We start from the raw sequence: 26245 nt of genomic DNA, 5'->3' as shown, positions 1-26245 counted from the left end.
CTCCCAGGGCCATGAAAGGAGGAGACGGCCCGAAGGAGAGGAAGGAGCCCTGAGGGTTGGAAGACTTGGGTTGGAATCCTGACTCTGCCAGAAGTTCCTGCCTTACTCTGGGCCTCAGTTTCCACACATACTGATTCACTTACATGTGGCCAAATATGTTTAAGACTCGGCTGGAGGTGACGGACTTGGGAGAGAGAAACACGACCGTTCTCGTCCTCTGGGGGCTTGTAAGAGCGGACAGAAACGCAAAACCTTAAGTGGAACAGAGCAAGGAGCATTTTGCTGTGGGCTCTGACGACGGCCTCTCGAAGGGGAGCAGCTGAAGCACGGAGGCGGGAAACAGGGTATAGGTGCCCGCACTGCCAGAGTGCACGCGGTGTGCTGGATGCACGAAAGAGGCGCAAGGACAAGGGCGGGCGTGGCAGGGGCCAGGTCAAGGGGATTGGGCCGTGGAATCTGGCTGTATCACGGCTGAGCCCATACCCAAACCTCCTGGACTGCTCATGACAGCAGACTGCTGGGCCCGCGCCCAGAGCTTCTCATTCACAAGGCTGAAGCGGGGTGGGGGGGGGCCAAATGCATTTCGGACACATTTCCAGGTGATACCGGTGCTGAGGGCATGGGACGGCCCTTTGAGAGCCACAACATGTAGGCAATGGGAATGGTTCAGCAGAACGAACCGCCCAGATGGACACCTGAGGAGGAGTCTTTTGGATACAGATGTGGACAACGGACTGGAGGGGGACCTAACAGGACTCAGGGAAAGGGGAAGCTGCTGAGATGGTGTAACCGAGGCATTCTCAAAGGCAGGAGTCCCGGATTTGGAGACTGGATGAGTCCAGAGGGCAAAAGAGGTGGGGAATCAAGCCTGCCAAATCACCCCCTCCCCACACCCCGCCCCACCCCGGCGTCTGGCCAGGAGCTAGTAAGGCCGGGGATCATCCCCACAACTCAGCACTGAGCCCTGTTCACAGTAAGTGCTTGCTGGGGGTCTGCCGACAAGCTGTTCCTCTTAAGGGAGGAAGAAGCTGAGCCCGCTGGATTTGGAATCAGGCCACTGCCAGCAGAAAGAGAGAGATCTGGAAGTTGGCCTGGAGAGGGTTGAGAAAGAGAAGGGGAAGGCAGAGAGATGTGTCACAGACAAGTGAGGACTCTTTCCAGAAACCTGAACAGGAGGGAAGCGGGGCGGAGGAACATACAGGAAAGAGGGCCTTCATTTGTCAGGTGAGAGAGACCCGAATGAAATCACATCTGTGAGAGGAGGATCCAGGAAGAAGTGAGAAAAGAAGAAAGTCAGTCCCTGAGGAGGTGGGACAAGATGGCGTCCAGCGCCTGGGAGAAAAGTGACCTTGACTGGGAGAGGCACAAAGAGGACAGTGAGGAGGGAAGGAAGCCGGGGTGGATGGGGATCCCCCCAAGCTGGGAGACCGGAGGCTGGGAAGTCCAGAGTTCCTGATGGCTGACGACCTTTGTTCTCCCGCGGGATGGGCAGACTTCTGCTCAGAACAGGGACGGGGATGTCATGCAGAACTGCAGACCATGGTGGGTAGGTTGGGAGAAGAACAATGGCCAGGGACAGGACACGGGGGTGGCAAGCAGCATCACCACCGTCTCAGCTGGAGCGTCCCTCTTCGTGGGGGGTTCCCTGGCACTGCACTGGCTGGAGGCAGAGGTAGTGGGGGAGGGCACAAGGGAGTTGTGTGTGGGGGGGGGGGAGACAGCATCTGAAACCTGGGTCTCTGTGTGACTTTGCTGACTGATTTGGACTGACTGAATGAATGAACCAATGAATCAGTGAGAGGTAATTCGGTACGATGGGTGATGCAAGACCCGTCTGGTTCCAAGCACTACCCTACCACTTACTACTACTCGTGTCGTCTGGCTGTGCAGGGCTGTTGACGTGGCCGGCTGAGGCACTTCATGGAAACTGCGCAGCCCAGGGCCTGGCAGGAGGGGCTCAGTAAACCGCAGCTCTTACCATTCTTGTGGGCCATGCCAGGAGGGGAGCTGACAGATGGAGGATTCTAAGCAGGAGGGGGATGTGGTCAGGCTTCTTTCCTAGGAAGACCCCAGAAGCAGCCACAGCTGGGTGTGAGTTCAGCTCTGCCACTTAGCCAGTTTCGTGAGCTTGAGCAGGCAACTCATTCTCCCTGTGCCTTAGTTTGCCAATCCCCCAAATGGGGATAGTGACAGAACTGATCTAATAGGGTCATTGTGAGAATTCCAAGAATGAAGGAATTCCAAGAAGGCTGGCAAAATGAAGAGGTTCATACATCCCAGCTACGATGAGGATGCTGGAAAGAGAAGGAAGAACCAGAGGAAGAGGAGGAGGGGGACGAGGAGGAGGGAGACAGGCAGGAGGAGGGGGAAGAGGAGACAGCAGAGAATACTGATTATGAGGCCCAGTGACCACAAGGTCATAGATGACAGCGGTGAGAGGAGCAGGGGGCAGGGGCGGCATGAACCCCAATCCCTGAGCACTTTTTTTTTTTTTTTTAAGATTTTATTTATTTATTTGAGAGAGAGACAGTGAGAGAGTGCATGAGCGAGGAGAAGGTCAGAGAGAGGGGCAGACTCCCCGTGGAGCTGGGAGCCTGATGCGGGACTTGATCCCGGGACTCCAGGATCATGACCTGAGCCGAAGGCAGTTGTCCAACCAACTGAGCCACCCAGGCGTCCCTTCCTGAGCACTTTTTATCTGAGGAGGAGCAACAGTTAGGATGCGGCCGTGGGGATGAGCATGGAGGCCTCCTGGCCCTCCCAGCAGAGAAGAGGAATGAGCTGTGTCCACCAGAGGTGCTGCAAAGGAAACGGTGTCCCAGGAGAGCTTGTCTCCGAGGCCTGGGGAGCAGTTGGTGGGGGTGGGGTGGGGGGTGGGGGGAGACACCCAGATGCTGACTCAGAAGAAGCCTCGTCACACAGGAAGAGGCCACAGTGTGTGCCGGCCTCAGCGCCCTTTCCAGGCACCCTGCACCGAATCTCCCCTGTGGTGAGGCGATGTGCATCCTGAGCTCCTAAGGCTCTGCGTCCCTCCCCGGCCTGGAACAGAGCAAGAGGTTTAAGTACAGATGGACACTCAGGCCCCACCTTGGGCCTGGTCCAGTAAGGCCTCATATACAGGGACTTGGTGTTCCTGTTCACCCTGGTGACTTCCTGGACTATTAGCCCAGCCCTTCTGTCTCTCCCAGGAGGAGCCCCCTCCTCTAGGCCTGGCCTCTGACCCCTGCTTGAGGTCACCTCCTAGGTCAGACCCTACAGACAATCCTTCATCCCCTAGTGCCACTGGACTGTTCTAACAGCACTAATACTAATACTAATACTAACAAATAGCATTAATCATTGTCACAGGCAGCACGTACTAAGAGTCAAGCACCATGCCAGGTGCTTCTTTATTTCTCGTGGTTTATCTTCTGAAACAATCCTGAACAACGGGTCGTACTACTCCCGTTTAGGGGACGAGACTAAATCGAAGGGGCTGGGTAATGTGCCTAAGCTAACCCAGACAACAAGTGACAGAGTCTAAATTTAAACCAAGTCTGTATGACTCCAAGGCCTGGTCTGTGGTCCCTTCTTAAACTGTGTTGTCTTCCTAAATTCTGGGGCCCGGTTGGCTTGTGTCACGAATGCAGGGGCTCCGGCTGGCCTCAGGCCGCTCCCTCCTTCCCCAAGGCCTGAGCTACCACTGGGAGGTCAGGCCTGTGTGAGGCTGTCCAGGGGCCAACCCCAGCCGGTCTTCTCCTGTCCTCCTGCTGGGCTGGAACCACGCCCATCCCAGCCCAGGCCAGGTCTCAGGGCCTCGAGGAACTAATAACCAGTCAGAGGCCCGACAGCAATGAGGCCAGCCTCCCAGTTGAGGGCGAGGTGGGAGGAGGAGGAAGAGGAGGCAGCCAAGGGGACCAAGAGGGCAGCTCCCTTCTGGGTTACCAGGCATCCTGGGGTACGGGGAGGGGAGGCTGGTGGAGGCAGGAGGAATGGGGCCTGAGTGGCTGTGTGGGAAGCTCTGCGTGTCCTGTCTCTCCAGGCCCCAGGGACAATGGAGGGAGCGTCTCCAGCCTTCAGCAAACATCAGGAAGAGAACGCTCAGCTATAGGACCTACCATGAGAGGTGGCTGCGTCATAACTCTGGTTTCAGGACTGTCGACCCCCCCCCCCGCCCCCAGACTGTCAGAGACTTCGGGTCAGAAATGCGCAACACCTTAGTGACACCCGGCAAGCTGAGTGAGCGCGTGGAAAGATGGAGTGAGATGTGTCTCCGAGGGTTTCATGAGAGCCGGAGGCTGCCCTGTCCCACCACAGACTTCTACACACCTCTACCCCCACACCCCGGTTCCTCCTCCCTCCCTTTGACCTCAGTCCCTACTCAGCAGTCCCCTGGTGCTCATACATGGCCAGCTGAGAACTCCTCCAAGCTTGCCACCGAGCTCAGGACTCCTGAGGCCCAGGAGACGACGAACCTCTGGGTAACTTTGGAGTCATCTGTGCAGCTGTCCAGTGAAGCAGGGAACCAAGTGGCCACGAATGGTGACAAGAAGAGCCCCCATAAGGATGAAGAAAGTATGGCTTGCTGGCCTTAGCACAGCCTGTCTTTTGGGCTGCCCCATCTTCCTTTCCCATCTTTCCTCTTTCCAGATCCCGTTAGTGCTCCTGGGTACCAGAAAGTGATGCCCAGTGAGCAGCTGGGATGAGGGAAGTGGAAGGCAGCAGCCAAGAACCAGGCCTAATACCTGCTCCAGCCCTATCTAGCCAGGCCTTGGCTCCCAAACACAGAGCTGCCTCCTTCCTGCCAGAATTCTACAGGTGGGGCTCCAGGCAGGTGCAGAGAGCTCCCCAGCAGCCCAACGCTGCAAGGTTGGAAACCTCGCTGTAGCAGGACAAGCCTATGCTTGACATCATAGAGGGAGGGCCTGAAGAAGCAGCCTCCCCCACATTTGCCTGGGTTTCAGATGCCAGAGGAGTGAAGGAGAGCAGGAGGTGTGAAGGCATCAGCCCTGGGCTTGGGGTAGGGAAGGGTTCTAGAGGACGGGATTCCCATGTCACCAAGAAGGGCTAGGGTTGGGGAGGCCATGGGCACCGCTGGCTCTCCTCTGGCAGCTCACTCTGAAGGCCCAAGTTATCCTTGACTTGGGAGCCCGGGAAGGCTTGTGGAATTGCAAAGGACTCCTCCTGGTCCCCTCTCTCACCCCTATCAACCCTGGGAATGAGTTCCCACTAATACAAGGCTGGTGGTCCTACATCCCTGGGCATGGGTAGGCCAGGACATGGACTTCCACATGGGTGAGCATGTGCCTGAGCACAGCTCCTAATTCCTCATCCCAACTGTTCCAGTGCCTTCGGTCAGCCTGTAGCCAGTGGGGAGCACCTCAGGGTCTTCCTGGGAATAGTGAAGCCCTCCTGTCTACTCCCTGAGCGGCTGGAGCACAGCGAGTCTCCTGACAATAGCTGATTTTCCTTTTCTGCCTTCTTTCCTTACTTCCTAGGATGAGGTATAAGGGCCTTGAGCGAACTGACCTTGGTGTTCTTGGAAGGAACATGTGAGAACAGCCACCCTGCCGGCCTGCCTGTTTGGTCCCGGTCTGCTCAACAGGAAGCACGATCTGGTATTTGAGCCAACTCCACTCATATATGACAACTTGGCATTGAGGGGTTTTAAAAAAGCCAATGAGACAAGGGTCCTGCCCTTTAGGAGCGCTTCTGACAGGTGTCTATGCGCAGAGGAGAGGGTGTGCCGGGAGGGAGCGGGCAGGTGGGCAAGAGGCCAGGGCGAGAAAACAGCCCTCAGGTTCTCTGGACTTCACCAAGGCAACCGGGATTCCCTCCCATTTCCCATGAGAAGCGCTTACCTGCGATCCCCCTTCTGTTGCCTTCAAGGCAGAGAGAAGAGCAGGCCCTGAGGACACTAGTTTTCAAGCCACGGTTCTAAAAACAGAGGGGCGCTCCCTCAGCCCCCATTCTCTCCTGGTTTGCATGGGCGGGGGGCCTTCCAGCAGCTGGAGTGGGCTGAAGCCAAACCCCTTCCTCCCCTTTGGGAAGCCAAGTTGGGCTCGGTGGAGCCTGGCTGCCTCGTTCGGCTTGGCTCTGGTGGGGAGGGGGTTTCCCCTTCCTCACTGTCCCACCTACCTGAATTTCTGGACCTGACTTCTGTCTTCTCTCTCGCTTGCTACCTACTTGACACTGCCTGCACTTGGCATTGCTTGGGAAAGGGCTGTGGAGTTAAACCAAATTGCACTGAGACCTCCATAGGCAGGTTACGCTGTTCCCATCCCCGAACTCGCCTCTAAACCTCCAGGAAGAACAACGAGCTTCTTACTGTAGGCGGAGGCCATCTGTCATCATTCTCCTCTGGTAAGAGGCTCGGGTATTGGAAGACAAATGGCCTGAACTCTGTAATACCCATTCCCTGGGGTGGCTGGTTGACAGCTGGTTGAGGGGAGAGGGGGAATGGGCTCGGACACGTTGGCAGGTATCCCCGTGGGCCCAGAGCTGGGAAAAAGAGAACTCAGGAGGGGGACTCGGTGGGTGGTCCACCAAGGAGCAGTCACCCTACTCGGCCACACAATCTCCCTAGAGCAATGGATGGGCCCGGGCCCTTGCTCGCCTAGAACAAGGAGGACAGAATCTGATCATTGCCTGACTGCAACCAGACTCAGTGGCAGCTGGGGAGCCAGCTGTAGGTCAGGAGTAAAAGTACAAAGTGGGGGGAGGCCAGGACTTATGGGCTTGGAAACCGGCCTCTGCAGGCTCACTGAGGGGTCTACGATCCCTGCAGAATGTCCCCAGGGTCCAGATACAGCTTTCCTGCCCTAGCTGGGAAGGACGTTGGATCCACATGGGAGTCAGAGAGGCCTTGAAGAGGGTAAGGGGCTTGGAGAGGCCACTACAAGGTCAGGGCAGGGGAGTGTGAAGGTTAGGAGTGATGCTGAGGCTAGCCAAAGAAAAGCTTTCCTTCCAGGGGGACCTAAGGCCAGGGAAAGGCCTGCAGGGGCTGCTGGGGAGGGTCTCAGGGTCTGGCTCGAGAAGGCTGAAAAAGAACACGCAGTCTGGGCATCTGGGCGGGTGGCAGGTATCAGGCAGAGCAGCTCCAGGAGCCTAGACCAGTGCCCCTCGGCATCCCCTGGCCTCTCTGTCCCTTGGTTGAGTTTGGGTGTCTTTCACCTTTGGGTCATTAACGCTTCTTTTGCAAGGTTCCTACTTGTTCTTTGCTGGGTTTGGTGGGGGAGAGGGGGAAGGGGCTGACCTGGAAGCCAGGCAAGGCCAGGGCGAGAGGGGAAGGAGCTGGTGCACGGGGAGCTCACCACTCTCTCCTTGTAGACGATGTACTTCAACCACTTGAAGTCCTGCCACTTGAAGCCAGCGAGGACAAATAAAGAGTCGCGTTCGTACTGCTCGGGCCGCTGCATGGCGCCCTCGGGGTAGGTGATGCGCAGAGTGGTTTTGCTGCCCACGTCCTTTTCAAAGCCTTTCACTGGTGCTGAGTTCAGTCTACAGAGAGCAGGCCCAGTCAGAGCCTGCCTTGGGCTCACTGTGTGTAGCCTGTGGGCTTGTGTTCGGGGAGGCACTAGGACCCCAGAGTTCCCCAGGTCATCTGCAGCCACCTAAGCTTTCCAGAGCCCTCCACACCAGGGTTCTTCTCTAGGCTTCTGCTGACCTCCAGCCCAACTGGCCAGACGGATGGACGGTTCTCAGTGGACTTGGGGATGAGGGTTTGGGCCAGGACACGCAGGTGCCTGAGGCACTGCTTTGGGAAGCTCACCTGACCACAATGTCATAGTCATCGATTCGGGACCCCAGAGACTTGTTGGCAAGGACACCCCCGTTGCCCACGATGATGCAGCGGCGGCAGCTGAGGCTGAGGGACAGAGGCAGAGACCTCTGGAGAGCTGTCCTCCAGGGCTCCTTCTCCCACCCCGCTGGCCCCTGACCTCACGCCTTTGGCCAGGTGGGCGATGGGCTTCCGGCAGCATTCTGAGGCCAAAGCCATACTGTGAGCAGCTGGGCCACTTGGGAGCCTGACATCCCTAGTCCCAGATACTCTCTAGGAGAGCATGGCTGTGCGAGGGGCAAGGGCACTAGCTCAGTGTGGTGAGGAAGGAGCCTCTGGTAGGATGGCATTCTGGGCTAAAGGTTTCCCGAGGGTTAGTGGAGTTCAAGAGAATGGCAAAGCGGGCTGAGTTTGAAGGCTGTGCCAGAGAAGCAAGCAGAGAGGACAGGCCTGGAGGCTCCAGGACCTAATGCTGGGCTTATATTCAGCTCAGAAGCCCCCATGCTCCATTGGCCACCAGAAAGCCCTAAGCATCTTGCTCCTCCTACCTGGGGCCTCCTCACTTCAGGCTCCGTTGACTTCAGAGTGGTCACTGCCTCCTGCATTTAATCCCTGGGCCCCTCACCTGCCTCAACCACCCCATCCCTCAGTCCCAGTGCTCGGCTGATCTCAGCCCGGTGTCTTCCATCCTTACCCTCAGACCTCTGCCAGCTGAGGACTGAAACAGACCGCCAAGTGCTCACAGCCCGAGAGGTGCAGGCCAGTTGGATGGCCCCCCTTATCTTATGTGCTCACTACCCCCGCGTGTGCGCTCTGTGTATGTCTGTGGACACGATGGAGCATCTGCTCACATTCAGCCAGGGCTAGAGGGGCCTCGATGTCTCTGCGCATGCTAGGCAGCCGAGGGGCAGGGGGCTGGGTAGCAGGTGGCTCACCTGTCCAAGGCAGGGGTCAGGCGGTACTCTTTGGTGACAGACAAGATGGCTTTGATCAGATTGTCTGTGGACAGAGGAGGGGGGTTACCGTCAGAGGGTCCCTGGCATATCCGTGCAGCGTCAGCGGACGACGCTCCCGTGGGAGGCACACGCCCCTGCACTGGGTGGAGGCAGATGTGAGGGTGGGAGAGGGAGCTCTGGGCACAGGGCAGGGGCAGGCCACTGGCTTAGCTTTCTCCCCAAGGGAGGGGACAGAGGCAGGGGAACAGGTAGGCACACTCAGCTCTGCCTGGAGCCAGTCTCTCCCAGGGCTCCCCAGCCCCTCCTGGGAGGTCTCCTCTGGCTTTCAGAGGCTCTGCAGTCAAGCCCCAAGTTCTGGATCCCCAGGCCCGGGACCTGTCCCGAGACAGAGACCACACTGGGCCTGGAGGCCACCAACAAAGAGCTCGAGTGGGCTCTCCCAGCTCCCAACTCAGACCCCCTTGCCTCACTCTCTGATCCTGTCTTCCCCTTGCTTCCCCCGCCAACACTGCCGATCTCCAGTCTTGGTCATGCCAACCTGTGTCTGCCTCCTTCCACCTCCAACCCGAGGCCTGGCATCTGTCCACCGGCACTCCACTCAGGAGGCCCTCAGCAAGGGCCCAGGACCTGTGTCCTCAGATCCCGTGAGCACCCCTCAGACCTCATTCTTCTTGGCCTCTCTCTGGCTTTGGTGATGGGAACTGCTCTCCTTTCAAACTCTGCCATAATGAGAACATTATAATATAACATAATGATATTGGCTTTGGAGCCAAATCCTGGCTGTGTGCCGATAAGTCATTTCCTTTCTTCACGCTTTAGTTCCCCATCTTTCAAATGAAGATGGCAATTCCAATGCTGCAGAGTCGTGCGGAAGATGAAAAGATAATGTACATGGAGATCTGGAGATACAGTAAGGAAATCAGTGCAGCCATAGCGGAGAGCATCATAAGAACAAGAAGCAAAGATGTAGATTTTCACAGACTAAGATCGCTCAACTCTCTTCCTAGGAAGACAGCATCTGAACTCTCACATTTCTTTTAGGCTCGTACAAGGTTCACTGCAGACCTGTTTGTAGTAGCCAAATGTTGGAGGCCAACTAAATGTTCGCCAAAGGAAGACAGATTAAATGAGGTACACGGAATATTACACAGAGGTAAAAACAAATAAAGAAGTGACCTTGGGCTATGTGTACTCATACAAATAAACCTGAAAAGCAGAAGCAAAAAAATTATTTTGAAACACACACACACACACACACTATCTGTAAAATGTAAAAACATGCAAAAACAATACCATATTTTCAATGTATATATAAATATGTTGCAGAAATAGATACACAGGCATTGCAACAGTAACACCAAAACCAGACTAATGGTCTCGGGAGAAGGAGGGGAATGGAACGGGAAGGGCTACACAGAGCTTTAATTGTATCTCATGTTTAAATGTATCTCACCTTAAGCTGGGTGCACCGTGCATGGGTGCTCACTGTACTAGTCTTCATTCTTTTTTATATGCCTGAAGTATTCCATGTGAAGAAAGAATGTGTCCCAACTTAAAAATAACCACCCCATCATTTTTTTAAGAGACAGGGTGGATGACACTAAGAGGTCAACTTAGGGACTGAAACGGGCCCTCTGGATTTCACGGGGCCACTGAGCAATGGGAGGGAGAAGGGGAAGTGAGTGCTCAGGACTAAGTGGTGAGAAAGAGGAGGCAGCAGACACAGTGAGTCTTCCCCAGAGCTGAAGGAGAATGAGTAAGGAACAGACCTTTAAGGAGAGTTCTAGACTCAGTGCCTTCAGGTCTACCTTCTGGAGGACTTCAGGGAAGGCCACAGAACCCCTCTTTTTCCCACTTCCCATTTCACCTTGAAGGAAAAGTATATTGCTACTCACTGGCCAAAGTCAAGGCTATGGCTTGGGTTTCTGTCTCCTAGGAGGGGACTTTAGCGGAAAGGGTATAAATGAGCAGGGGCTCTCTTCTTGCTGGCCAACAGGCTGCGTATCAGCCTTTCCAGGCCTTTCTAGCTTAGCAGGATTGGAGCTTGAGCAAGAATTTAGGAGAAGAGTAGGCTGCTTAGCTACCCATACCAAGTAAAAAGGAGTTCTTCACACAGTTCAGTCCTACCCATTAAATTTGTCCCTGGGGATCTAAGGCCAAAACTCCCATTCTAGAGAGTTCTTTTGCCGGTCCCTGTTTTCTTTTCAGGGAGGGATGGACTGACTGAGGGGAGGATTCTGTTATTTTTTAGTCCCCTGGCCAAATGATATCACTCACGCCTTCAATAGTGATTTTATTGAATTCTGACCACAACCTAATATAATTATTTTCTCCATCTAACTGATGAAGAAACTAAAGCACAGACAAGTTAAGCAACCTGTTGAAGGTCATAGCTGGTAAAAAAAGTAGCACTGAGATCTGATCCTTCAATGTCTTACCCTAAGCCCAAGATCTGCCATGCCACGGAACAGTGCAGGCACTTGACAGGGCAACAGAACTGTTCAACTGTCAGGGGCAGAAAAGTCTTAAGTCAGGAGGGAGCTGCATGGGTAAGGTCCCTCAGGCAATGGAAGGGGACAGTTCTGAGGGCACAGGGGACAGATGAGCCTTGGACAGGGCACAAAAGGACTGGAGGGGAGACCAGGATAATAAGGAGGGGATGATGGAGGTGGCTGGGGTCTTTGTGGGGGATGCCCTCCGTCTTCTCAGGATCTCCCCCTCATTATCTGATCCTCTGGCATGGATTTCCCTGGCATCCTATCCTGTGATTTCACCGTGCTTTCTTGTCAGAGCCCTTACCACCCTAACCTCTAAGTATCTTTGTCTCCACTAGACGGGAGCTTTTTTAAGAGCAGGACTATATTGTCTACTCCACTGCTGTCTGCCTGGCACTGGCCAAGTGGTGAGCTCTCAGTGAACTATTGTCCACTGAAGTTGGAAGACAGAAAGGAAGGGGGAAGTGGGAAGGAGAGGTGGATCCCTAGCATGGGGACTTCTGAGGGTACAGCCCTGTCCCGAGTGCAGGGAGGCAGGCTCAGGGATCTCACGTTAATATAGAGTGGGCCAGGGCTCCCAACCTACCTTGACCTTTGATCCCAAAAGGTGGCACAAATTCCCGAATCCTAGCCCACTTGCGGAAAGAGTCGTCCAGGAACATGGGTGCTGGCTTGGAGAACCTGGAATACAATAGGGCTGCTGAGGATCCCCCAAAGCCAAAAGCAGGAGTGCTGGCTGGCTCTTTGGCACATCTGTCTGGGCAGTGGATCTGCCTGAAGCACCTTCTCGCTCCAGCACGCCCTCCCTGCCCCCAGTCAGTGGGGAGCTGCTGTGCGGCATCTGACACAGCTTGTCCAGTGGAGTCTGAGTTTGAAGGGGCATGTCTGACCAGGCCCTATGCGGCCGGCTGCAGGGGTGGAGAGGCAGGACTACTCGGCCTGGAGGGAGATGCCGCACGGCAAGCTCTCTGGCAAGCGCCCCAGGCATGCTTCCACACGGTCCCTGCAGTCTGGAAACATGGAGGTGACTCGCTGACCAGGTGAGCAGAAAGAGACCCAAAAGCAGAGAGTGCATAGAGCCTGACATTTGCAGAGGATTCTGGGAGGTGGACCACCCAGGGTGAGGAGGAAGGAGAATCTGCGGTGAGGGGGAGAAAAGCCACAGGAGGCCTGACATTTGGGAGAGAAGAGAAAAACTGCAGCATCCTGTGGCTGGGAGGCAGGGCTGAGGGAGGCCTCTTACAGGTGGAGGGAACCCAAAGCGCCTCAGGAGGTGGGGGAGGGGCGTGGGCACAAGGGGAGGGAGTAATTTTGGCCTGAAGGAAAGATGGCAGGGGAAGGGGGAGAGAAGGAAGGGCCAGACGATGCTCAACTGAGGAGAAAGAAAGCTTTGCTTGCCAGGGGTTCAGGCTTTGGGAGGTGAGGACAAAGTCAGTAGGGACGGAGACTGCAGTGAGGGGAGAGCCAAGGGAGAAACCAGGCTCCTCAGGGATGCAGGGAACCGAGCACCCGGTTCTGAGACCTTTCTTGGGGCACCTGGTGGCTCAGAAGACAGCCAGTTCCCAGTCATCCCCTGTGTGTTGATTCTCGCTGTGGGGCCTGCTTGGGGCCTTGCTGGCCAAGAATGAGAGGGTGGAGGCCTAGGCCTTGGCTCCATCCCTGTGTTTCCAACTCAACCTGAATCAACCCCAGAAAACCTGAAGACCAGAAGAGAGGCCCTCCAAGCCCAGGAGGGAGACCTTAGCCACTGAATGTCCGCCAACTCAAGCAAACCTTTCTCACTTCCATCCTCACTGGCCATCATGATCACCCTACCCAGGAGGAATAATACCAGTGACCACCTGGAGGCCTAATATTACCAGAGATTTTGAAGTGAACTTGAGAGAGGCAGAAAACTCCCCATTCTGCCCATTCCACCCCCTCGTTACTCCTGGCTGGGAAGAAGTCATCAACCCTTGATGGCACAGAAAGCTCATTCCCTGCAGAGCGGCTTCCCTTCTGTGCACAGGGAGGGGTCAGGCATGTTTCTCATACCTGGTAGATTGAATCGAAGTACATTAATACATCTGATGTTCTCCCAGAGGCACTGAAGGTCCTGGCCACAGCCTATGTGGAACAGCAAAGGGAACAAGGTCCCTGGATAAGCCCACACCAAGAACCTCTCCTCTTGTGTCAGGACTGAGCTTATAAAATGTTTGCAAAGTTTCTCAGTCGGGCTTGGACAGGATTTTATGTGCTTCCCGATATGTACTGGATGTCATATGCTAATAAAATCTCTTGAGATCTTGCCAAACGTTCTCAACATCTTTTTCTCCTTTTCCCTATGTTATTCTGCTGGTTAGAAAGTTCATTATGTTAATTTTTACTTTTTTAAAAAACCTTAGTTTTGGTGTAGCTTGTAATAAATGTCAGTTTTGGGGAAAAAAATACTGATGGGTGCACACGCAAACACGAATAAATAAAAAATACCCATAATCCTAAAACACAAAGGCAATTGACCTTTCAGTATATGTCTGTACCGAACTCTGTAGACTCCTTTTTCACTTTATAATAAGGAAAACATCGCCCTGCAAATGGACGAAACTTTCTCCCAATATACAGACTGGATCAAACAACAAAAACAATAAGTTGTTGGTAACCTGACCCCAGTCGACTCCAACAATCAAACGTACACAGATACACAAGTGAAAATATGACCCAAGAAAGCATCGGTTCCAGTATTACTGTTACAGCCTTAAGGTCTGTGTTCCCTCAAATTCTTATGTTGAAATTTCATCCCCAGGGTGATGGTGCTCGGAGGTGGGGGGCCTTTGGGAGGTTATCGGACATGAGGGAAGAACCTTCATGAGTGGGACTGGTGCCCTTCTAAGAAGAGGCCAGGAAACTAACTAGCTCTCTTTCCCCCATCTGTGGATACAAGGGGAAACCGGCCATCGGACCCTGAGCATGGCTCTCACCAAAACCCGACCCTTGCTGGCACTGTGATCTCAGACTTCAGCCTCCGGAATGGTGAGAAACACAATTCTGTTGTCGAGAAGCCACCCGGCTTATGGTAGTCTGTTAAAGCAGCTAGCGCTGATGAAGGCTATAAGTAATCAACAAAAATAATTCATGGGAGAGATCCTGGCAAAAAGCATGACGTGGGTCTGATAAGCATTTCTTAAAAATCTTTGCCGCTAGTGTAGAACCCATTTATTTCTTATTTTTATTATCTGTTCCTCCCTGTTCTTTTATGGGGTCTTCATGTTTTAGCTGTGCATTTTGTGGCCCTCCTTTATTCCTTGACAGACGGAGCCAACCTCCTCAAACATTTCTTTCTGCTAGCTGGGTGTGCCTTTGTGCAAAGGGTGCTCTTTTTTCCTGTGCATATATTTTTAAAACTCTTTATTATGGGAGATTTTAAATATGCATAAAAGTTGACAAACAAGGGGCACCTGGGTGGCTCAGTGGGTTAAAGCCTCTGCCTTCGGCTCAGGTTATGATCTCAGGGTCTTAGGATTGAGCCCTCCATCAGGCTCTCTGCTCAGCGGGGAGCCTGCTTCATCCTCTCTCTCTGCCTGCCTCTCTGCCTGCCTGTGATCTCTCTCTGCCAAATAAATAAATAAAATCTTAAAAAAAAAAAAGTTGAAAAACAAAACAGTGGACCTTCATGGACTTGTTACCCAGATCTCAGCAACAACCGTCCGTGGTCAATTTTGTTTCTCTTAGATGCCTTCCACTCTCTTTCTATATTATTTTGGAAACTCACAGAAATCATGCCATTTTATCCATAAAATACTTCAGCATTAATTTCTAAAAGGTTAAGGCCACCTTAAAAACCATAACCACACCTAAACAACTCCTCTCAAAGCCATTATCAATATGAAACACTAACTATAACTTCTTAAGAGCAATAAATAGTTTCAGATTTCTCCTATTATCTCATGAATGTTTGCTCTTGTTGCTTATTTTAATAGTTATTTGGGTCAGAATGAAAGCATGGTCCACACATTCAATTGGGCTGGTCTCTAGTCTCTTTTAAATCCATAGGTTTCCTCCTCTCTCTTCTTCTCCCTTTGGCCTTTTCATCTTGGCTCCTGAATCCTTCTGACACAGCCCAGGAATCTTAGACCCCCCCCCTCTGCTGTCTAGTACGTAAAGATGTCCCAGGTTCATCTTGTACATTTCCTGCTTCTACCTGGAGTTCGTCATCTCCCAAGGAGTCCTGGTTCCTTTTCCTTGGAAATGGTATTCAGAGACCACTATCTCGACGGCTAGGGTGCTCACGTTGCTACGGTTAGCCGTTTTCCCATGCATTTCCAGGAAGACAAAGCAGGAGATAATTTTTTAAAGAAAAAATACATCATGCATTTATACTAGCATCCCCAATCCGAATTCAGGATGACAAGATTTCTACTTTCTTTCTCTTGTGTTACAGCTTCACTGAGATATAATTCACATATATAAATATCATCTATGTAAGCCTCCTTTATTTTATATTTGTATCTCTTTTCAATTCAGTAGACATTCCTGTTTATAGTGGTATTAACACAATTGCTTGTTTGCTTTATCTTAACACTGTACACACATATAGGTACGTGTAGTAAATATAATAGTTTCATTATAACATTACTAACACTATCATTGCTAAAAACAATTTAAAGTTTCTTTATAGTTGTTTCTGCCTTCGGTTATATGCTCCTAGAGAAGTACAGACAAATGAATTTGCTTCTGCCACTTGAAAAAATTCTACTGACTTTAATTAATCAATGATATGTAGTTCATTTGTTTCATTTTGCTTTTGCTTTTTAAGGGTTGCTTATACTTCATCGTAATTTAATTTTGTTTTATGATGATATAAAACTTTACACAATGCCAAAACTAAACTCACAAAACAAGATATATCTAGAGGCATCTAGTCGAACAGTTCTCTCTGTGTCTGACTCCTGTTGCTTCTATTCCCGTATAGTATTTCTTTTTTATTATTAAATTCATTTTATTTTTATTTTATTCAGATTAGTATCATTCCTATAATGAATTCATTTTTATTTTATCCTTCCTTTGTTATTTTTTTTGATGTGGGCAAATACATAATACTTATGTGTGTGTGCAGAGTGTGTATTGCTAGTCCCTTCTTTATTCAACAGAAAGATAGCATATTTAAATATACGGTTTTGCCTACTGAGTTTTGTTTTGTTTGCCACCTACAATATATTGCAGTGATCACTCCACAGCAGTATACAGAATTATACACTTGACAGTATTACTCAGTCCCCCTGGGATGTTGCGGTCTTTTGTAAAGTAGCCTCTACCAAGGCAGTTACAATGAACAACTTTATGTATATGTCTTTTCTCTTTGGCAATATATCTTTGGAATGGATTCCTTGAAGTGGATGGATTGGGTCAAAGGAAAAAGGCATATGAGTGATTTTCCTCCATTGCAAATGGCCCTCCATGGGGATTGCACCATCACAGGACCCACCAGTGATGTTTGAGAACATGCTGTAAAACATTTCAGTTCTGCCAGTCTGATGGGAGAGAGACAGGGTCTGTGTTGTTATTATTTGTACTTCTTTTATTGTAAGTGAAACTGCACATTGGTATATACCTAAAAGGGTCACTTGCACTTCTTTTTTCTGTTACCTTTGTTCCTAACTTCTGCCCATTTTTCTACAGGTTATAGGTCTCTTTCTTCTTTTCTCCCAGCTTTTTGAACGTATAGCTGACATCTAAGTTACGCTGCTGTGTAAGACGTCGGGCGTGGTTGGTCAGATGTGCTTCTATAATGCGTTTTGATCACCACCATAGTGCTAGTTAACCATCTTCTCTTTTTTTGAAGCTCTGCATATATTAAATATATAAACCTTCCGAGAAACAATTACAAGTATTTCTCCTAGTTTATTTATTTAGTATTTACTTGGTATACGGTGTTTTCTTGTTTTCCTATCCCCCCTCATTTTTGGCAATAGATTTTTTTTAAAAACGTAGTCAAACTTACCAATCTTTTAACCTTATTATTTCTGGATTCTGAGTCTTAGTTAGAAAAGTTCTTGTCATTCCCAGGTTACATCTCTTTTCTGGCTAGACTCCTACCCATTTCTTACTTCTTTCCTGCCAGGACCCCAGGACCCCGTACCCCTAGTTTCACCGCCTTTCTGTCCCACCCACTGGGCAAAACCTACTCAGAGATTAATCTAATCCTACAACTTTTGTATTCTTTATACTTAAGTGCTGCTAGAACACACATACTCTCTCTCTCTCTCTCTCACACACACACACGTACACACACACACACACACATGAACTGATGCCACTATAAATTCATGGGTTTGAACTTTAGGTGGACCCTCAACTTCGCTGAGTAGCTATTTCAAACCTTCTCCAAGCTTCTAAACGCTCTATCCTTTCCAACTTTCTCTAAGCAGATTACCTCTTCTCACACTTCACGGTCCAAACCAGGATGTTCAGAGAGGAACTCATTCTGGTTCTCACTTCCTCAGCCCTCCCCACCACACACCGCGCAGGCCCACCCAAGCGGATCTCTCCAGCATGCTACGGTTCCTTTTACTGTTTGTTTCCCCCCAAGCATAGATCAAGCTCGGGTCTCTCTTATGTGAAAACAAACACACAAACCCACTCAACAATTTTTCCCGGTCATGTACCCCTTCAGTTACCCATCTCACTCTCTATCCCTTTGTGGCGAAACCTCTAGAAATAGCAACGGATACGCTGTCTAATGTCCCTCAGTCTAATGTCATTGGGACTCACTCTTTGGAGACTCATGTTACATTCCACCGACGATGCCCTATTTGTAGCTCCCTGAGCATGCCGGCCAGCACGTGCTTACATGGGCAGTGTCGTTGCCTGAAATGTAGCTCCCCACCAAAGGCTCACACTCTAACCCCCGATCCGCTTCTGACTCTCTCTGCTGGGAAAATCCCTTCTTACTCTTTCAGTTCAAACGCTGTTTCCTCTGCACCGCCTTCCCCGATGCCCCCAGGTAGGCTCGTCCTCTTCCTTTAGTGTTTCTTTCTGCTGTACTTCGCTTAGCCCCCGTGAAGTGGCTCAGGGCCCGCAGAGGCTTTGGAAGCAGAGCCAGGGGGCCATAAACAACAGGAAATGGGGTGGGGTGATGGTAGCGGTGATGTCTGTGGGTATGTGTTCGTGTTAATTCTGCAGGTGGCCTGGGCAGAGCCTCATGCTACACCTGGAAGAGAACCAGGGGCTTCTGTCCGGGGAGCAGTATGCCAGTCTGGGGGCCCCGCCTGGGGCGGAGGTGGCCTTCGAGGTGCGAAATGACTGGTCAGACTGGCCGGGGGTGTGGGACGCCTGACCTGCATGCTCTGGCCTCGGGGGCAGTAGGGGAGGGTGGGGCGGGCTCGCAGACGGGCCCCAGCCTGCCAGCCCAAGGCTCCAGCACGCGAGGCAGCTCTAGGATCGGGTTTCAGTAGGGTGTGTGAGTGCGTGAGAAGGAGGAGAGGGAAGTTGCACTGGAACCTGTCCCTCTTTTCTCCTGAGATCCTAAACCTCAGGAGGGCACGTGATGAGGGCGTGTGTGACCCCTCTACCTCTCACAGCAAGACTGTGACCCGAGGGCCCACAGGTTGCCCTGTCCAGACTCTGACCAACTAGGAAGGGCAACCCAGGACCCTCTGAAGATATCTTTCAGCTCATTTCCTGCCCAGTGGGGTGAATGAGGTGCTGTGTAGAAGGAGAGTGTCCCCAGCAACCTAAACCACTACTGAGGGCCCAGCACTTCAGCCTGTATCCTGGGACCAGCAGGAGAGGGGACAAGGTCTTATCAGGGGTGGGGAGTGGTTATCTGTGGCCACCAGACCCAGGGTACGGTCTTCCTTCTGGTTCCCACCAACCCAATGGAAAAAGTGCCTCCAGATGTGGGTTTGCTGGAGCAGGGCGAAACATCCCTTCAGCTCTCCACCTGGGCCTGGTTAGCCTTCTAGCTACTCACCCCAATAATAAGTGTGTCAGGCGAACGTGATAACCACTACACTACGGAAACCCAATAATAAGTGTGAATAGCTCAAGCACCTGGGGGACAAAGGGAAGGCAGAGCCCAGTAATGAGTCCTGAGGACCAGGGATCATAATACATCAGTCTGTTAAGTTCAGCCACAGGCCTTGGCCCCCCACAAGTGAGACTGTCATCCAGCAGGGTGAAAGCAAAACCCCAAAGACCCATCATCCCATCATCCTCAACCTTGTTCTGGGAAGTGGTGAGCTGGACAAAGCAGAGGGACACGGGTTTTCCAGAATCTTCCTGGTTTTTTTTTTTTTTTTTTTTTTTTAAGATTTTATTTATTTATTTGACAGACAGAGATCACAAGCAGGCAGAGAGGCAGGCAGAGAGAGAGGAGGAAGCAGGCTCCCAGCTGAGCAGAGAGCCCGATGCGGGGCTCGATCCCAGGACCCTGAGATCACGACCCGAGCCGAAGGCAGCGGCTTAACCCACTGAGCCACCCAGGCGCCCCTGAGAATCTTCCTGGTTTTGTTGGGGTTCTTGTTGCGCAGCAGCCTCCCCATAAGTGGTATACATCCCTCAAGGCGAGACGAGCATTTCCCAAATGCCTTGTCAAACTGACGCGTGCTTGCATATTTCCCTTGCTGACCACCTGAGCGGGTCCCCTGAGAAAGCAGCAGAGCAGGGGCACAAAGGACGATAAATCTGTAGGGTAGGTCGACATACGCCCAGCGAGAAGGGGTGCAGAGGGAGAGGAGACAAACAGCAGGTAGCAGCCAGCGAGCCCTGTTCCAAGTATCAGCATGAAGCTCCCACCTCCGTATCCCACGTGGGACGAGGCAGAGTGAAGAAAGCAGCCCCGTCCAATAGCTACTTGCCTCCTTGCTGCCAGCTCCTTGTGCCAAGGGCTGGCGGGGGACCTCAAGGAAAATTAGCCCTGGTCCTTCCCTTCGGGAGGACATAGCGGACACAGGTAAACAGATGATCGTAAAATACATGTGCACATTGTGTGTTCTGTAATCGGGAGGGGCACAAAGATCTTAGACCAATTTAGGGGACCAGGAGAATCTTTGTGAAGGAGATGACAACAAAATGAGCTGAGCCTTGAAAGACAACCTACCACAGTAATGAGCTCAACAAAGGGCACCTGATCCAAGTGGCATGAATTCTTCTCTGAGGTCAAATATGTGGACACTGGGGGATAAAGGAGTCTTTCTTTCTTTCTGAGATAGTCAGTTGTCATGACCATGTAAAGCAAAAAGAGGGCGTGCACAGAGGAGCCTGGGTGGCTCAGTCAGTTAAGTGGCTGCCTTTGGCTTAGGCTGTGATCCTGGGGTCCTGGGATCGAGTCCCACATTGGGCTCCTGCTCAGTGGGGAATCGGCTTCCCCTTCTCGCCCTCCCCCTACTCACGTAAGTGCTCTCTCTCTCTCGCAGGGGTATGTGCGCACACATGCTCTCATATAAATAGATAAAATCTTCAAAATGCTTTAAAAAAAACAACAACAACAGCGAACAGGGCTTGTACAAACTGCAGCCCATAGACTAGCTGCCTGTTTCTCTAAATAAAGTTTTATTAAACCACAGCCATGCTCATTCAGTTACCTAATGTCTACAGCTGCTTCCATACTCTAACAGCAGAGTTAAGCAGTTGTGGCAATAGTTTATGGCCTGCAAAACCAAAATATCTACGAACTGGACTTTGAGAAAAAATTGGCTGATCCTGGGCCTCAAGCTGCTGGAGCCATCTCCGTGGCTACATGGAGGAAAGAGTTCATAGAACAGGCAAACCGAGATGGACACAGAACCAAAACACTGGGAGAGAGACACTGCTTGGGTCCTATATTCAGGTGAGGTCCTATATTCAGAGAGTCCAGCTCCTCCACTTAGGTTACATAAACCAGGACATTTTCTCCGTGCTTGAATTAGTTTGATACTGGTTTCTACCAGCAGCAGCTAACTAGGAGAAACACTTTAAACTGTTTAGTCCCTGTGACCTGACTCCCGTCTACCTGCCTTAGACAGGCCCTCTCTTCTTCTCCCTTTCCCAAAGCGCCAGCCATTCCCAACTATTCAGGGTTTCTACCACCTGCCAGACTCTTAAATGCCTCCCTGACTTTATACCCGCTACTCCCTTTGCCTGCAATTCTCTTCCCTTTCTCATTCACAGGCTCCTCTTCAACTGGACTCCAGCATCTCTACGTTCTAAAAGCGAGAGTCTTCCCTGAGCCACAGAGGGCTGATGGAGGCCCTTTTGGTCTCCATGGTTCTCTGTGTGCTCTGTCCTCTGGCACTCACTGCATGCTAGTGTCATCGCCTGGTTCCCCACCAGACTGTGGGGTACCCGGAGCACATGGCCGAGCACATGGCTGAGCACACGGCAGGTGCTCGGCAAATGCCTGCCGTCCAGAAGCACAAGAACAGCTCAGGGGGCAGACCCCACAGTGTAGATCCTGCTGGGCCAGTCCATGCCAGATTTCTGCTCCGCTGTGGAGCTCTGGGGGCTGCCTTCTCGGGGATCCTCATGGACACTTGGATCTCTCTGTTCCAGAGGGTCAGGCTTCCAGCGAGGTCTCTGCTGTTTCACAGCAAACCCTTCCCGAGCCTGAAATTCTGCCAGCTACTGCCCCCCAGCCTGCTTAGGGACTGAGGCCACAGACAGCCTGGAGCCACACGCATGACACGTATGACAGGCAGGGAGACCTATGCTGAAGGAGGAGAGGAAAGGCTGAGCCAGGGGCCCTCGAGGGGAGCAGTGTCCGGGCTCCTGCTGACAGGGCTCCCACTGACTGTGCTGACAGCCTGTGCCTGGTGTGGATGAAGGAGGGAGGGGAGAGGCCCAGACTTCCTCCTGAGGGGAAGGGAGCATGGGGAGACGAAGGGGAGAGTTGTGAGCTGAGAAGCTGCTGAAAGGCAAGCACTCCTCCCCCTGTGAGAGCATGGGTGATGGCCAGCCTGGCTGCAGGGGCCACCTAAGCCAGAGTTCAAGGGCATGGTCCCACGTGTCCTTGGTGCCCATCATCCCTCTTGCCAACATGTGATAAGCCCCAGCTTATCCCAGCCCCTACGCTAGTCACTCACTGGGAACATGAAAACAGCTCAGAGTTCCTACCTTTGTGGATAATGGGTAAAGCAGCCAAGTGCAGACAGAGACAGCGTGAAATATCTGACAAAGGCCAGGATCATCACTGCAGTAATGACGGCAGTTTACAGGTAGAGCCCCTCCTGCGTTCTAGGCACTGCCCCACGTGCTCTGTGCACCTGACCACACTACACCCTCACAACAACCCATAGATTGGCACTACCCGCGCCAATGTTTTCTCGGATCACACTGCCTTCAGGAACACAGGAAAGGCACTGGCCTCTTTGAGAAGCAGAGGTCAGAGAAGTCAGAGATGGAGAGAGGATGGAGCCAGACTGCAGGGGGTCGAGGAGGGAGAGAAGTACCCAAGTGCTCAGGAGAGAGAGCGTGTCTGTATTTGGGCTGGAAGGTTCAAGCAGAAGTGGGGACAAGAGATGGGGCAGGGGGACAGGGGAATGAGGCCCCAGGAGGGAAGGGGACAGGATGCAGAGTAGGAGCGGAGGGACACAGAGGCAGGATACCTTCTCCCAGGAGATTGGGTGGGAGGGATATGACGATGGCTCGAGGGAATGCTCACAGGACAGAATCTCTTCTCTGGGAAATACCTGGGCCTCGGGATTTGGGGGGCTGTGGGCGTGAGGTGGAGAATGGTGACTGACGAATGGTGAAGGTGTGGAACAGTTACCGTGACAGGTCCGCCAGGGACACGGAGTGCTGAGCAGTGCTGAGCACTCAGCAGAGGCGGGAGACCACGGGAGACCCGTGAGGCCAGTGCGTGTGTTGTGTTGTGTTCTCTACCAGCAGCTCAGCGGTGCGGAGGCAGAGAAGTGGCCGGATGAACTCAATCACAGGCATTGCTGTCTCAGGTTCGTTGGCAGAACAGGAACATAATGGAACTCAGAGAAGTGAGGAGAGCACTGGTGATGCCTAGGACCATGGAGCTGGAGATGGAGCTGGGGCAGTTTTGGCTTCGATGGTGAGGAAGGCCAGGCCAGGCCAATGCAGGTGACCAAGAAAAACCCAACAGCCCCCCTGTTTTCCATTCTAGCGCCACTTACCCAGGGTCAGCATACTCTACAAAGGGGAACGCCGATTTTACAAACCTCCATCTTGCTAACTGGACGGTCTCCCTCAGAGTCATTCTTGACTCATCTCTTTCTCTGGGCTGCCTCTCATCCAGTAGATAGCAAATCTCTGAACATCCTAGAAATCTATCCAGTCATCTCCCTCTCCACTGCTTCCACCCAGGGCTAAATCATCACCTCTTGACTACGGCAATGGTCGGTGACCAGCTTCCATTCCTGCCCTCAATCTGTTCTCTAGAAAGGCCAGAACAATACAGCTCAGTTAGCAACAATATCACACCATTCCTCTGCTTTAGACCTTCCCAGAGCTTTCTGGATAAAACCAAACCACAGGTAGCAAGGCCAAACCCTCACCTACGTCTCATGAGATTTTAGGCCTTTTCCCTACTCACCTTCCTACATTGCACTGGCCTCTGTCCAAGCTCTTGGACGCAAGACACTTTTCTGTGTCTGGAATTTTCTAGAACACTCCAGATCTTCATTTTCATTCAGATCCGCTCATAGGCCACCTCCTCAGAGAGGTATTCTTTGATTCCTCTGCCTTAAGGGGGGGTCCACCTCCTGCCACTATCATTCAGCTTGATTTTCTTCTTTCTTTCACAGCACTGTATAAAATTACCTTGTTAGTTGCTTATTCTCTCTCGTGTGTACCAGTTTATGATAATACGGAGAGTACAAGATCTACGGGATTAGGGATCCACCTGTTTTGTTCACTACCACATCCCCCAGCATCGAGGAGTGTGCCTGGCACGGTGGGTGCTAAACCAGCACGTGCAAAGTGAGGTCAGAGGTCTGCCTCCCACCAAACTGACAAAGGCACCTGCGTCTGCCCCACCACCTCCTCCGTCCTCCATGGTAAAGCTGAGGCAGTGTTCATTCTCCTACCAGAGATCCAGCTCCCCACATGGGTAGTATCTTCCTATCTCAGTCACGGTAGAGGGTGAAGTCCTTGCAATGGTCTATGAGGTCATCCATGATCCTGGACACTCCCCATCCCCCACTTCCTCTCCTGCTACAATCCCCCTGCTCACTGCATCACAGTCAAATTGAATTCCCTGCTGCCTTAGGGCCTTTACTCAAACTGTTTCCTCTGCCCAGAATGTTCTTCCTCTCGAGATTCATCTGGCTTACTCCCTCACCTCCCTCCAGTCTTTGTTCAAATTTCGCCTCTTCCCCAAGGTGACCTCTGACCATCCTATTTAACACTTCGATCTACCACGCTGTCAAGCCCTTTCTTTCTCCACAGTATCTACCTGATACTTCTGATTTACTAAGTAGTCTACTTATTAGTCATTTAGTGTCTGGGCTTCCCTGCTAGAATAGCAAACTCATGAAGGTAGAACTTTGAGAGGAGGAGATTATCCTAGATTATCCAAGTGGGCTCTGAGGCGCTCACAAATGTCCTCAGAGGAGAGGTGGAGAGAGATTTCACCACATACAGAAGAAGAGGCAATGTGACTTCAGGGACAGAGACTGGAGTGATGTGGCCACAAGCCAGGCAACGCCAGCAGCCACCAGAAGCTGGAAGAGGCAAGGCACAATCTCCCAGAGCACCTCACCCGTGACACTCTGATTTGGGCCAGGGATGAGGACTTTGGTCTGTCTTCAGGCTTCCAGAACTTTGAGAGAATCATTTGCTATAGCGACTACAGGAAACTCATACAGGTATGCGGTTTCTGAGCCCCACAGAGAAGTGAAATTCTCACAAGAAGGCCACAGCCATTTTCCCCCTCTGCTTAGGAATGCTAAAGGATGGTGAGTGAGCAGAAGCTGTCTTGTCAGATGAGACCTTCTGCCCTTGGAGGAGGGTGCTGGGGGAAACAGCCCAGGGGAGGGACGCAAGGACGGTTGCTGCTGACCGCGATCCACTCTGCATCCCACAACTGCTTTCAGGCCCAGGGAAAACTAGAAAGAAAAGACTGTTTTAAGAGGGTTCAAGTTCCAAATGCCCAGATGCTCACGCCCAACCGGTGGCCATCAAATCTTTGTCTCAAGTTCACACCTCTACCCTGTGCTCAAGACTTATTATCCAAGTGCACCTGGAGCGTCTTGGCCAAGATCTCTTGCTGGCACCTGGGTTTGGCATGATTTTAAAAAGGAATCCATGGTCTTTCCCTCAACCTATGCCTCCTTCCTTCTTTTCAGTGAGGAGCACCCAAGTCCCAGACTAAGGGCCTGAGTGTGGCCCTCTGTTGCTTCTCTCTGTGGGGAGGCTGGAGGTCGTGCCAGCTCTGCTGGCCACAGAAGCCTGAGCCTCTGCACCCCCACAGCCCTTCACTGCCCCAGGTGGGGCAAGGCATCCATGTGCACTGCTCTTGGAATTTCCTCTGCAGGTCCCGTTGGGGCCCAGCTGGGCATGCTGCTCCTAGAGAAAAGTACTCTAGCTATCGTTTTTAGTCCAAGGGATCCAGCATTGCTCTTGACTTCAGAGACTTTGGGTAAAGGCTGCATAGACAGAATTTTCTCTCTCCCAACATTGGACCAATTGCCAAATGGGTAGGCTAGCCGTCGATGGGAACCCTGAATGTCACCATCCTCCTAACCAGATGCACAGGGAAGACAGTCCTACAACAAGAATTCCGGCGCACGTAAAACACAGATGCTGCTACTCCCACACCTTGTGCCATTCTTTGCCTCTACACTGATGTCCTGGCCCCCGCAAACCCAAGAGATCCTCCATCTGAACAACAAGCAGAGGGGTGCCCTTGAGAGACAGACTTTCTTATCACCACGTCCTATACTTACCACCACATCCCTAATCTTAGAAGACCACGCAGCAGATTGCGCCCTGCACATGGGGCAGGGATCTCTCACAGCCACGAACCACCAAGCTGTAGCATTCAGTTTCCTCTTTCACACTCATCCACCTTGGGCTTGCGTACATCCTGCTGCACTCAGCTCTGCATGGCTGGC

General features: G+C 52.0%; 1 protein-coding gene across 4 annotated transcripts in view; it reads right to left on the bottom strand.

Annotated features, from left to right (window-relative positions):
* ST3GAL3 (ST3 beta-galactoside alpha-2,3-sialyltransferase 3) overlaps positions 1 to 26245 on the bottom strand; it is a 191980-nt gene that overhangs the window by 15664 nt on the left and 150071 nt on the right. For all 4 annotated transcript variants that reach the window (XM_059374453.1, XM_059374449.1, XM_059374451.1 and 1 more), the window contains 4 exons: positions 11797 to 11891; positions 8695 to 8758; positions 7751 to 7846; positions 7293 to 7479 (listed from right to left, as the gene is read on the bottom strand). In XM_059374453.1, coding sequence (XP_059230436.1) covers positions 7293 to 7479; positions 7751 to 7846; positions 8695 to 8758; positions 11797 to 11891 — 442 coding nt within the window. The remainder of the gene's footprint in view (positions 1 to 7292; positions 7480 to 7750; positions 7847 to 8694; positions 8759 to 11796; positions 11892 to 26245) is intronic.

The sequence above is a fragment of the Mustela nigripes genome, chromosome 14 (genome assembly GCF_022355385.1).
Source record: "Mustela nigripes isolate SB6536 chromosome 14, MUSNIG.SB6536, whole genome shotgun sequence".
In the NCBI taxonomy this organism is placed as follows: Eukaryota; Metazoa; Chordata; class Mammalia; order Carnivora; family Mustelidae; genus Mustela; species Mustela nigripes.
The sequence above is the reverse complement of the archived record's forward strand: the minus strand, read 5'-3'. Positions and strand labels throughout refer to the sequence as shown.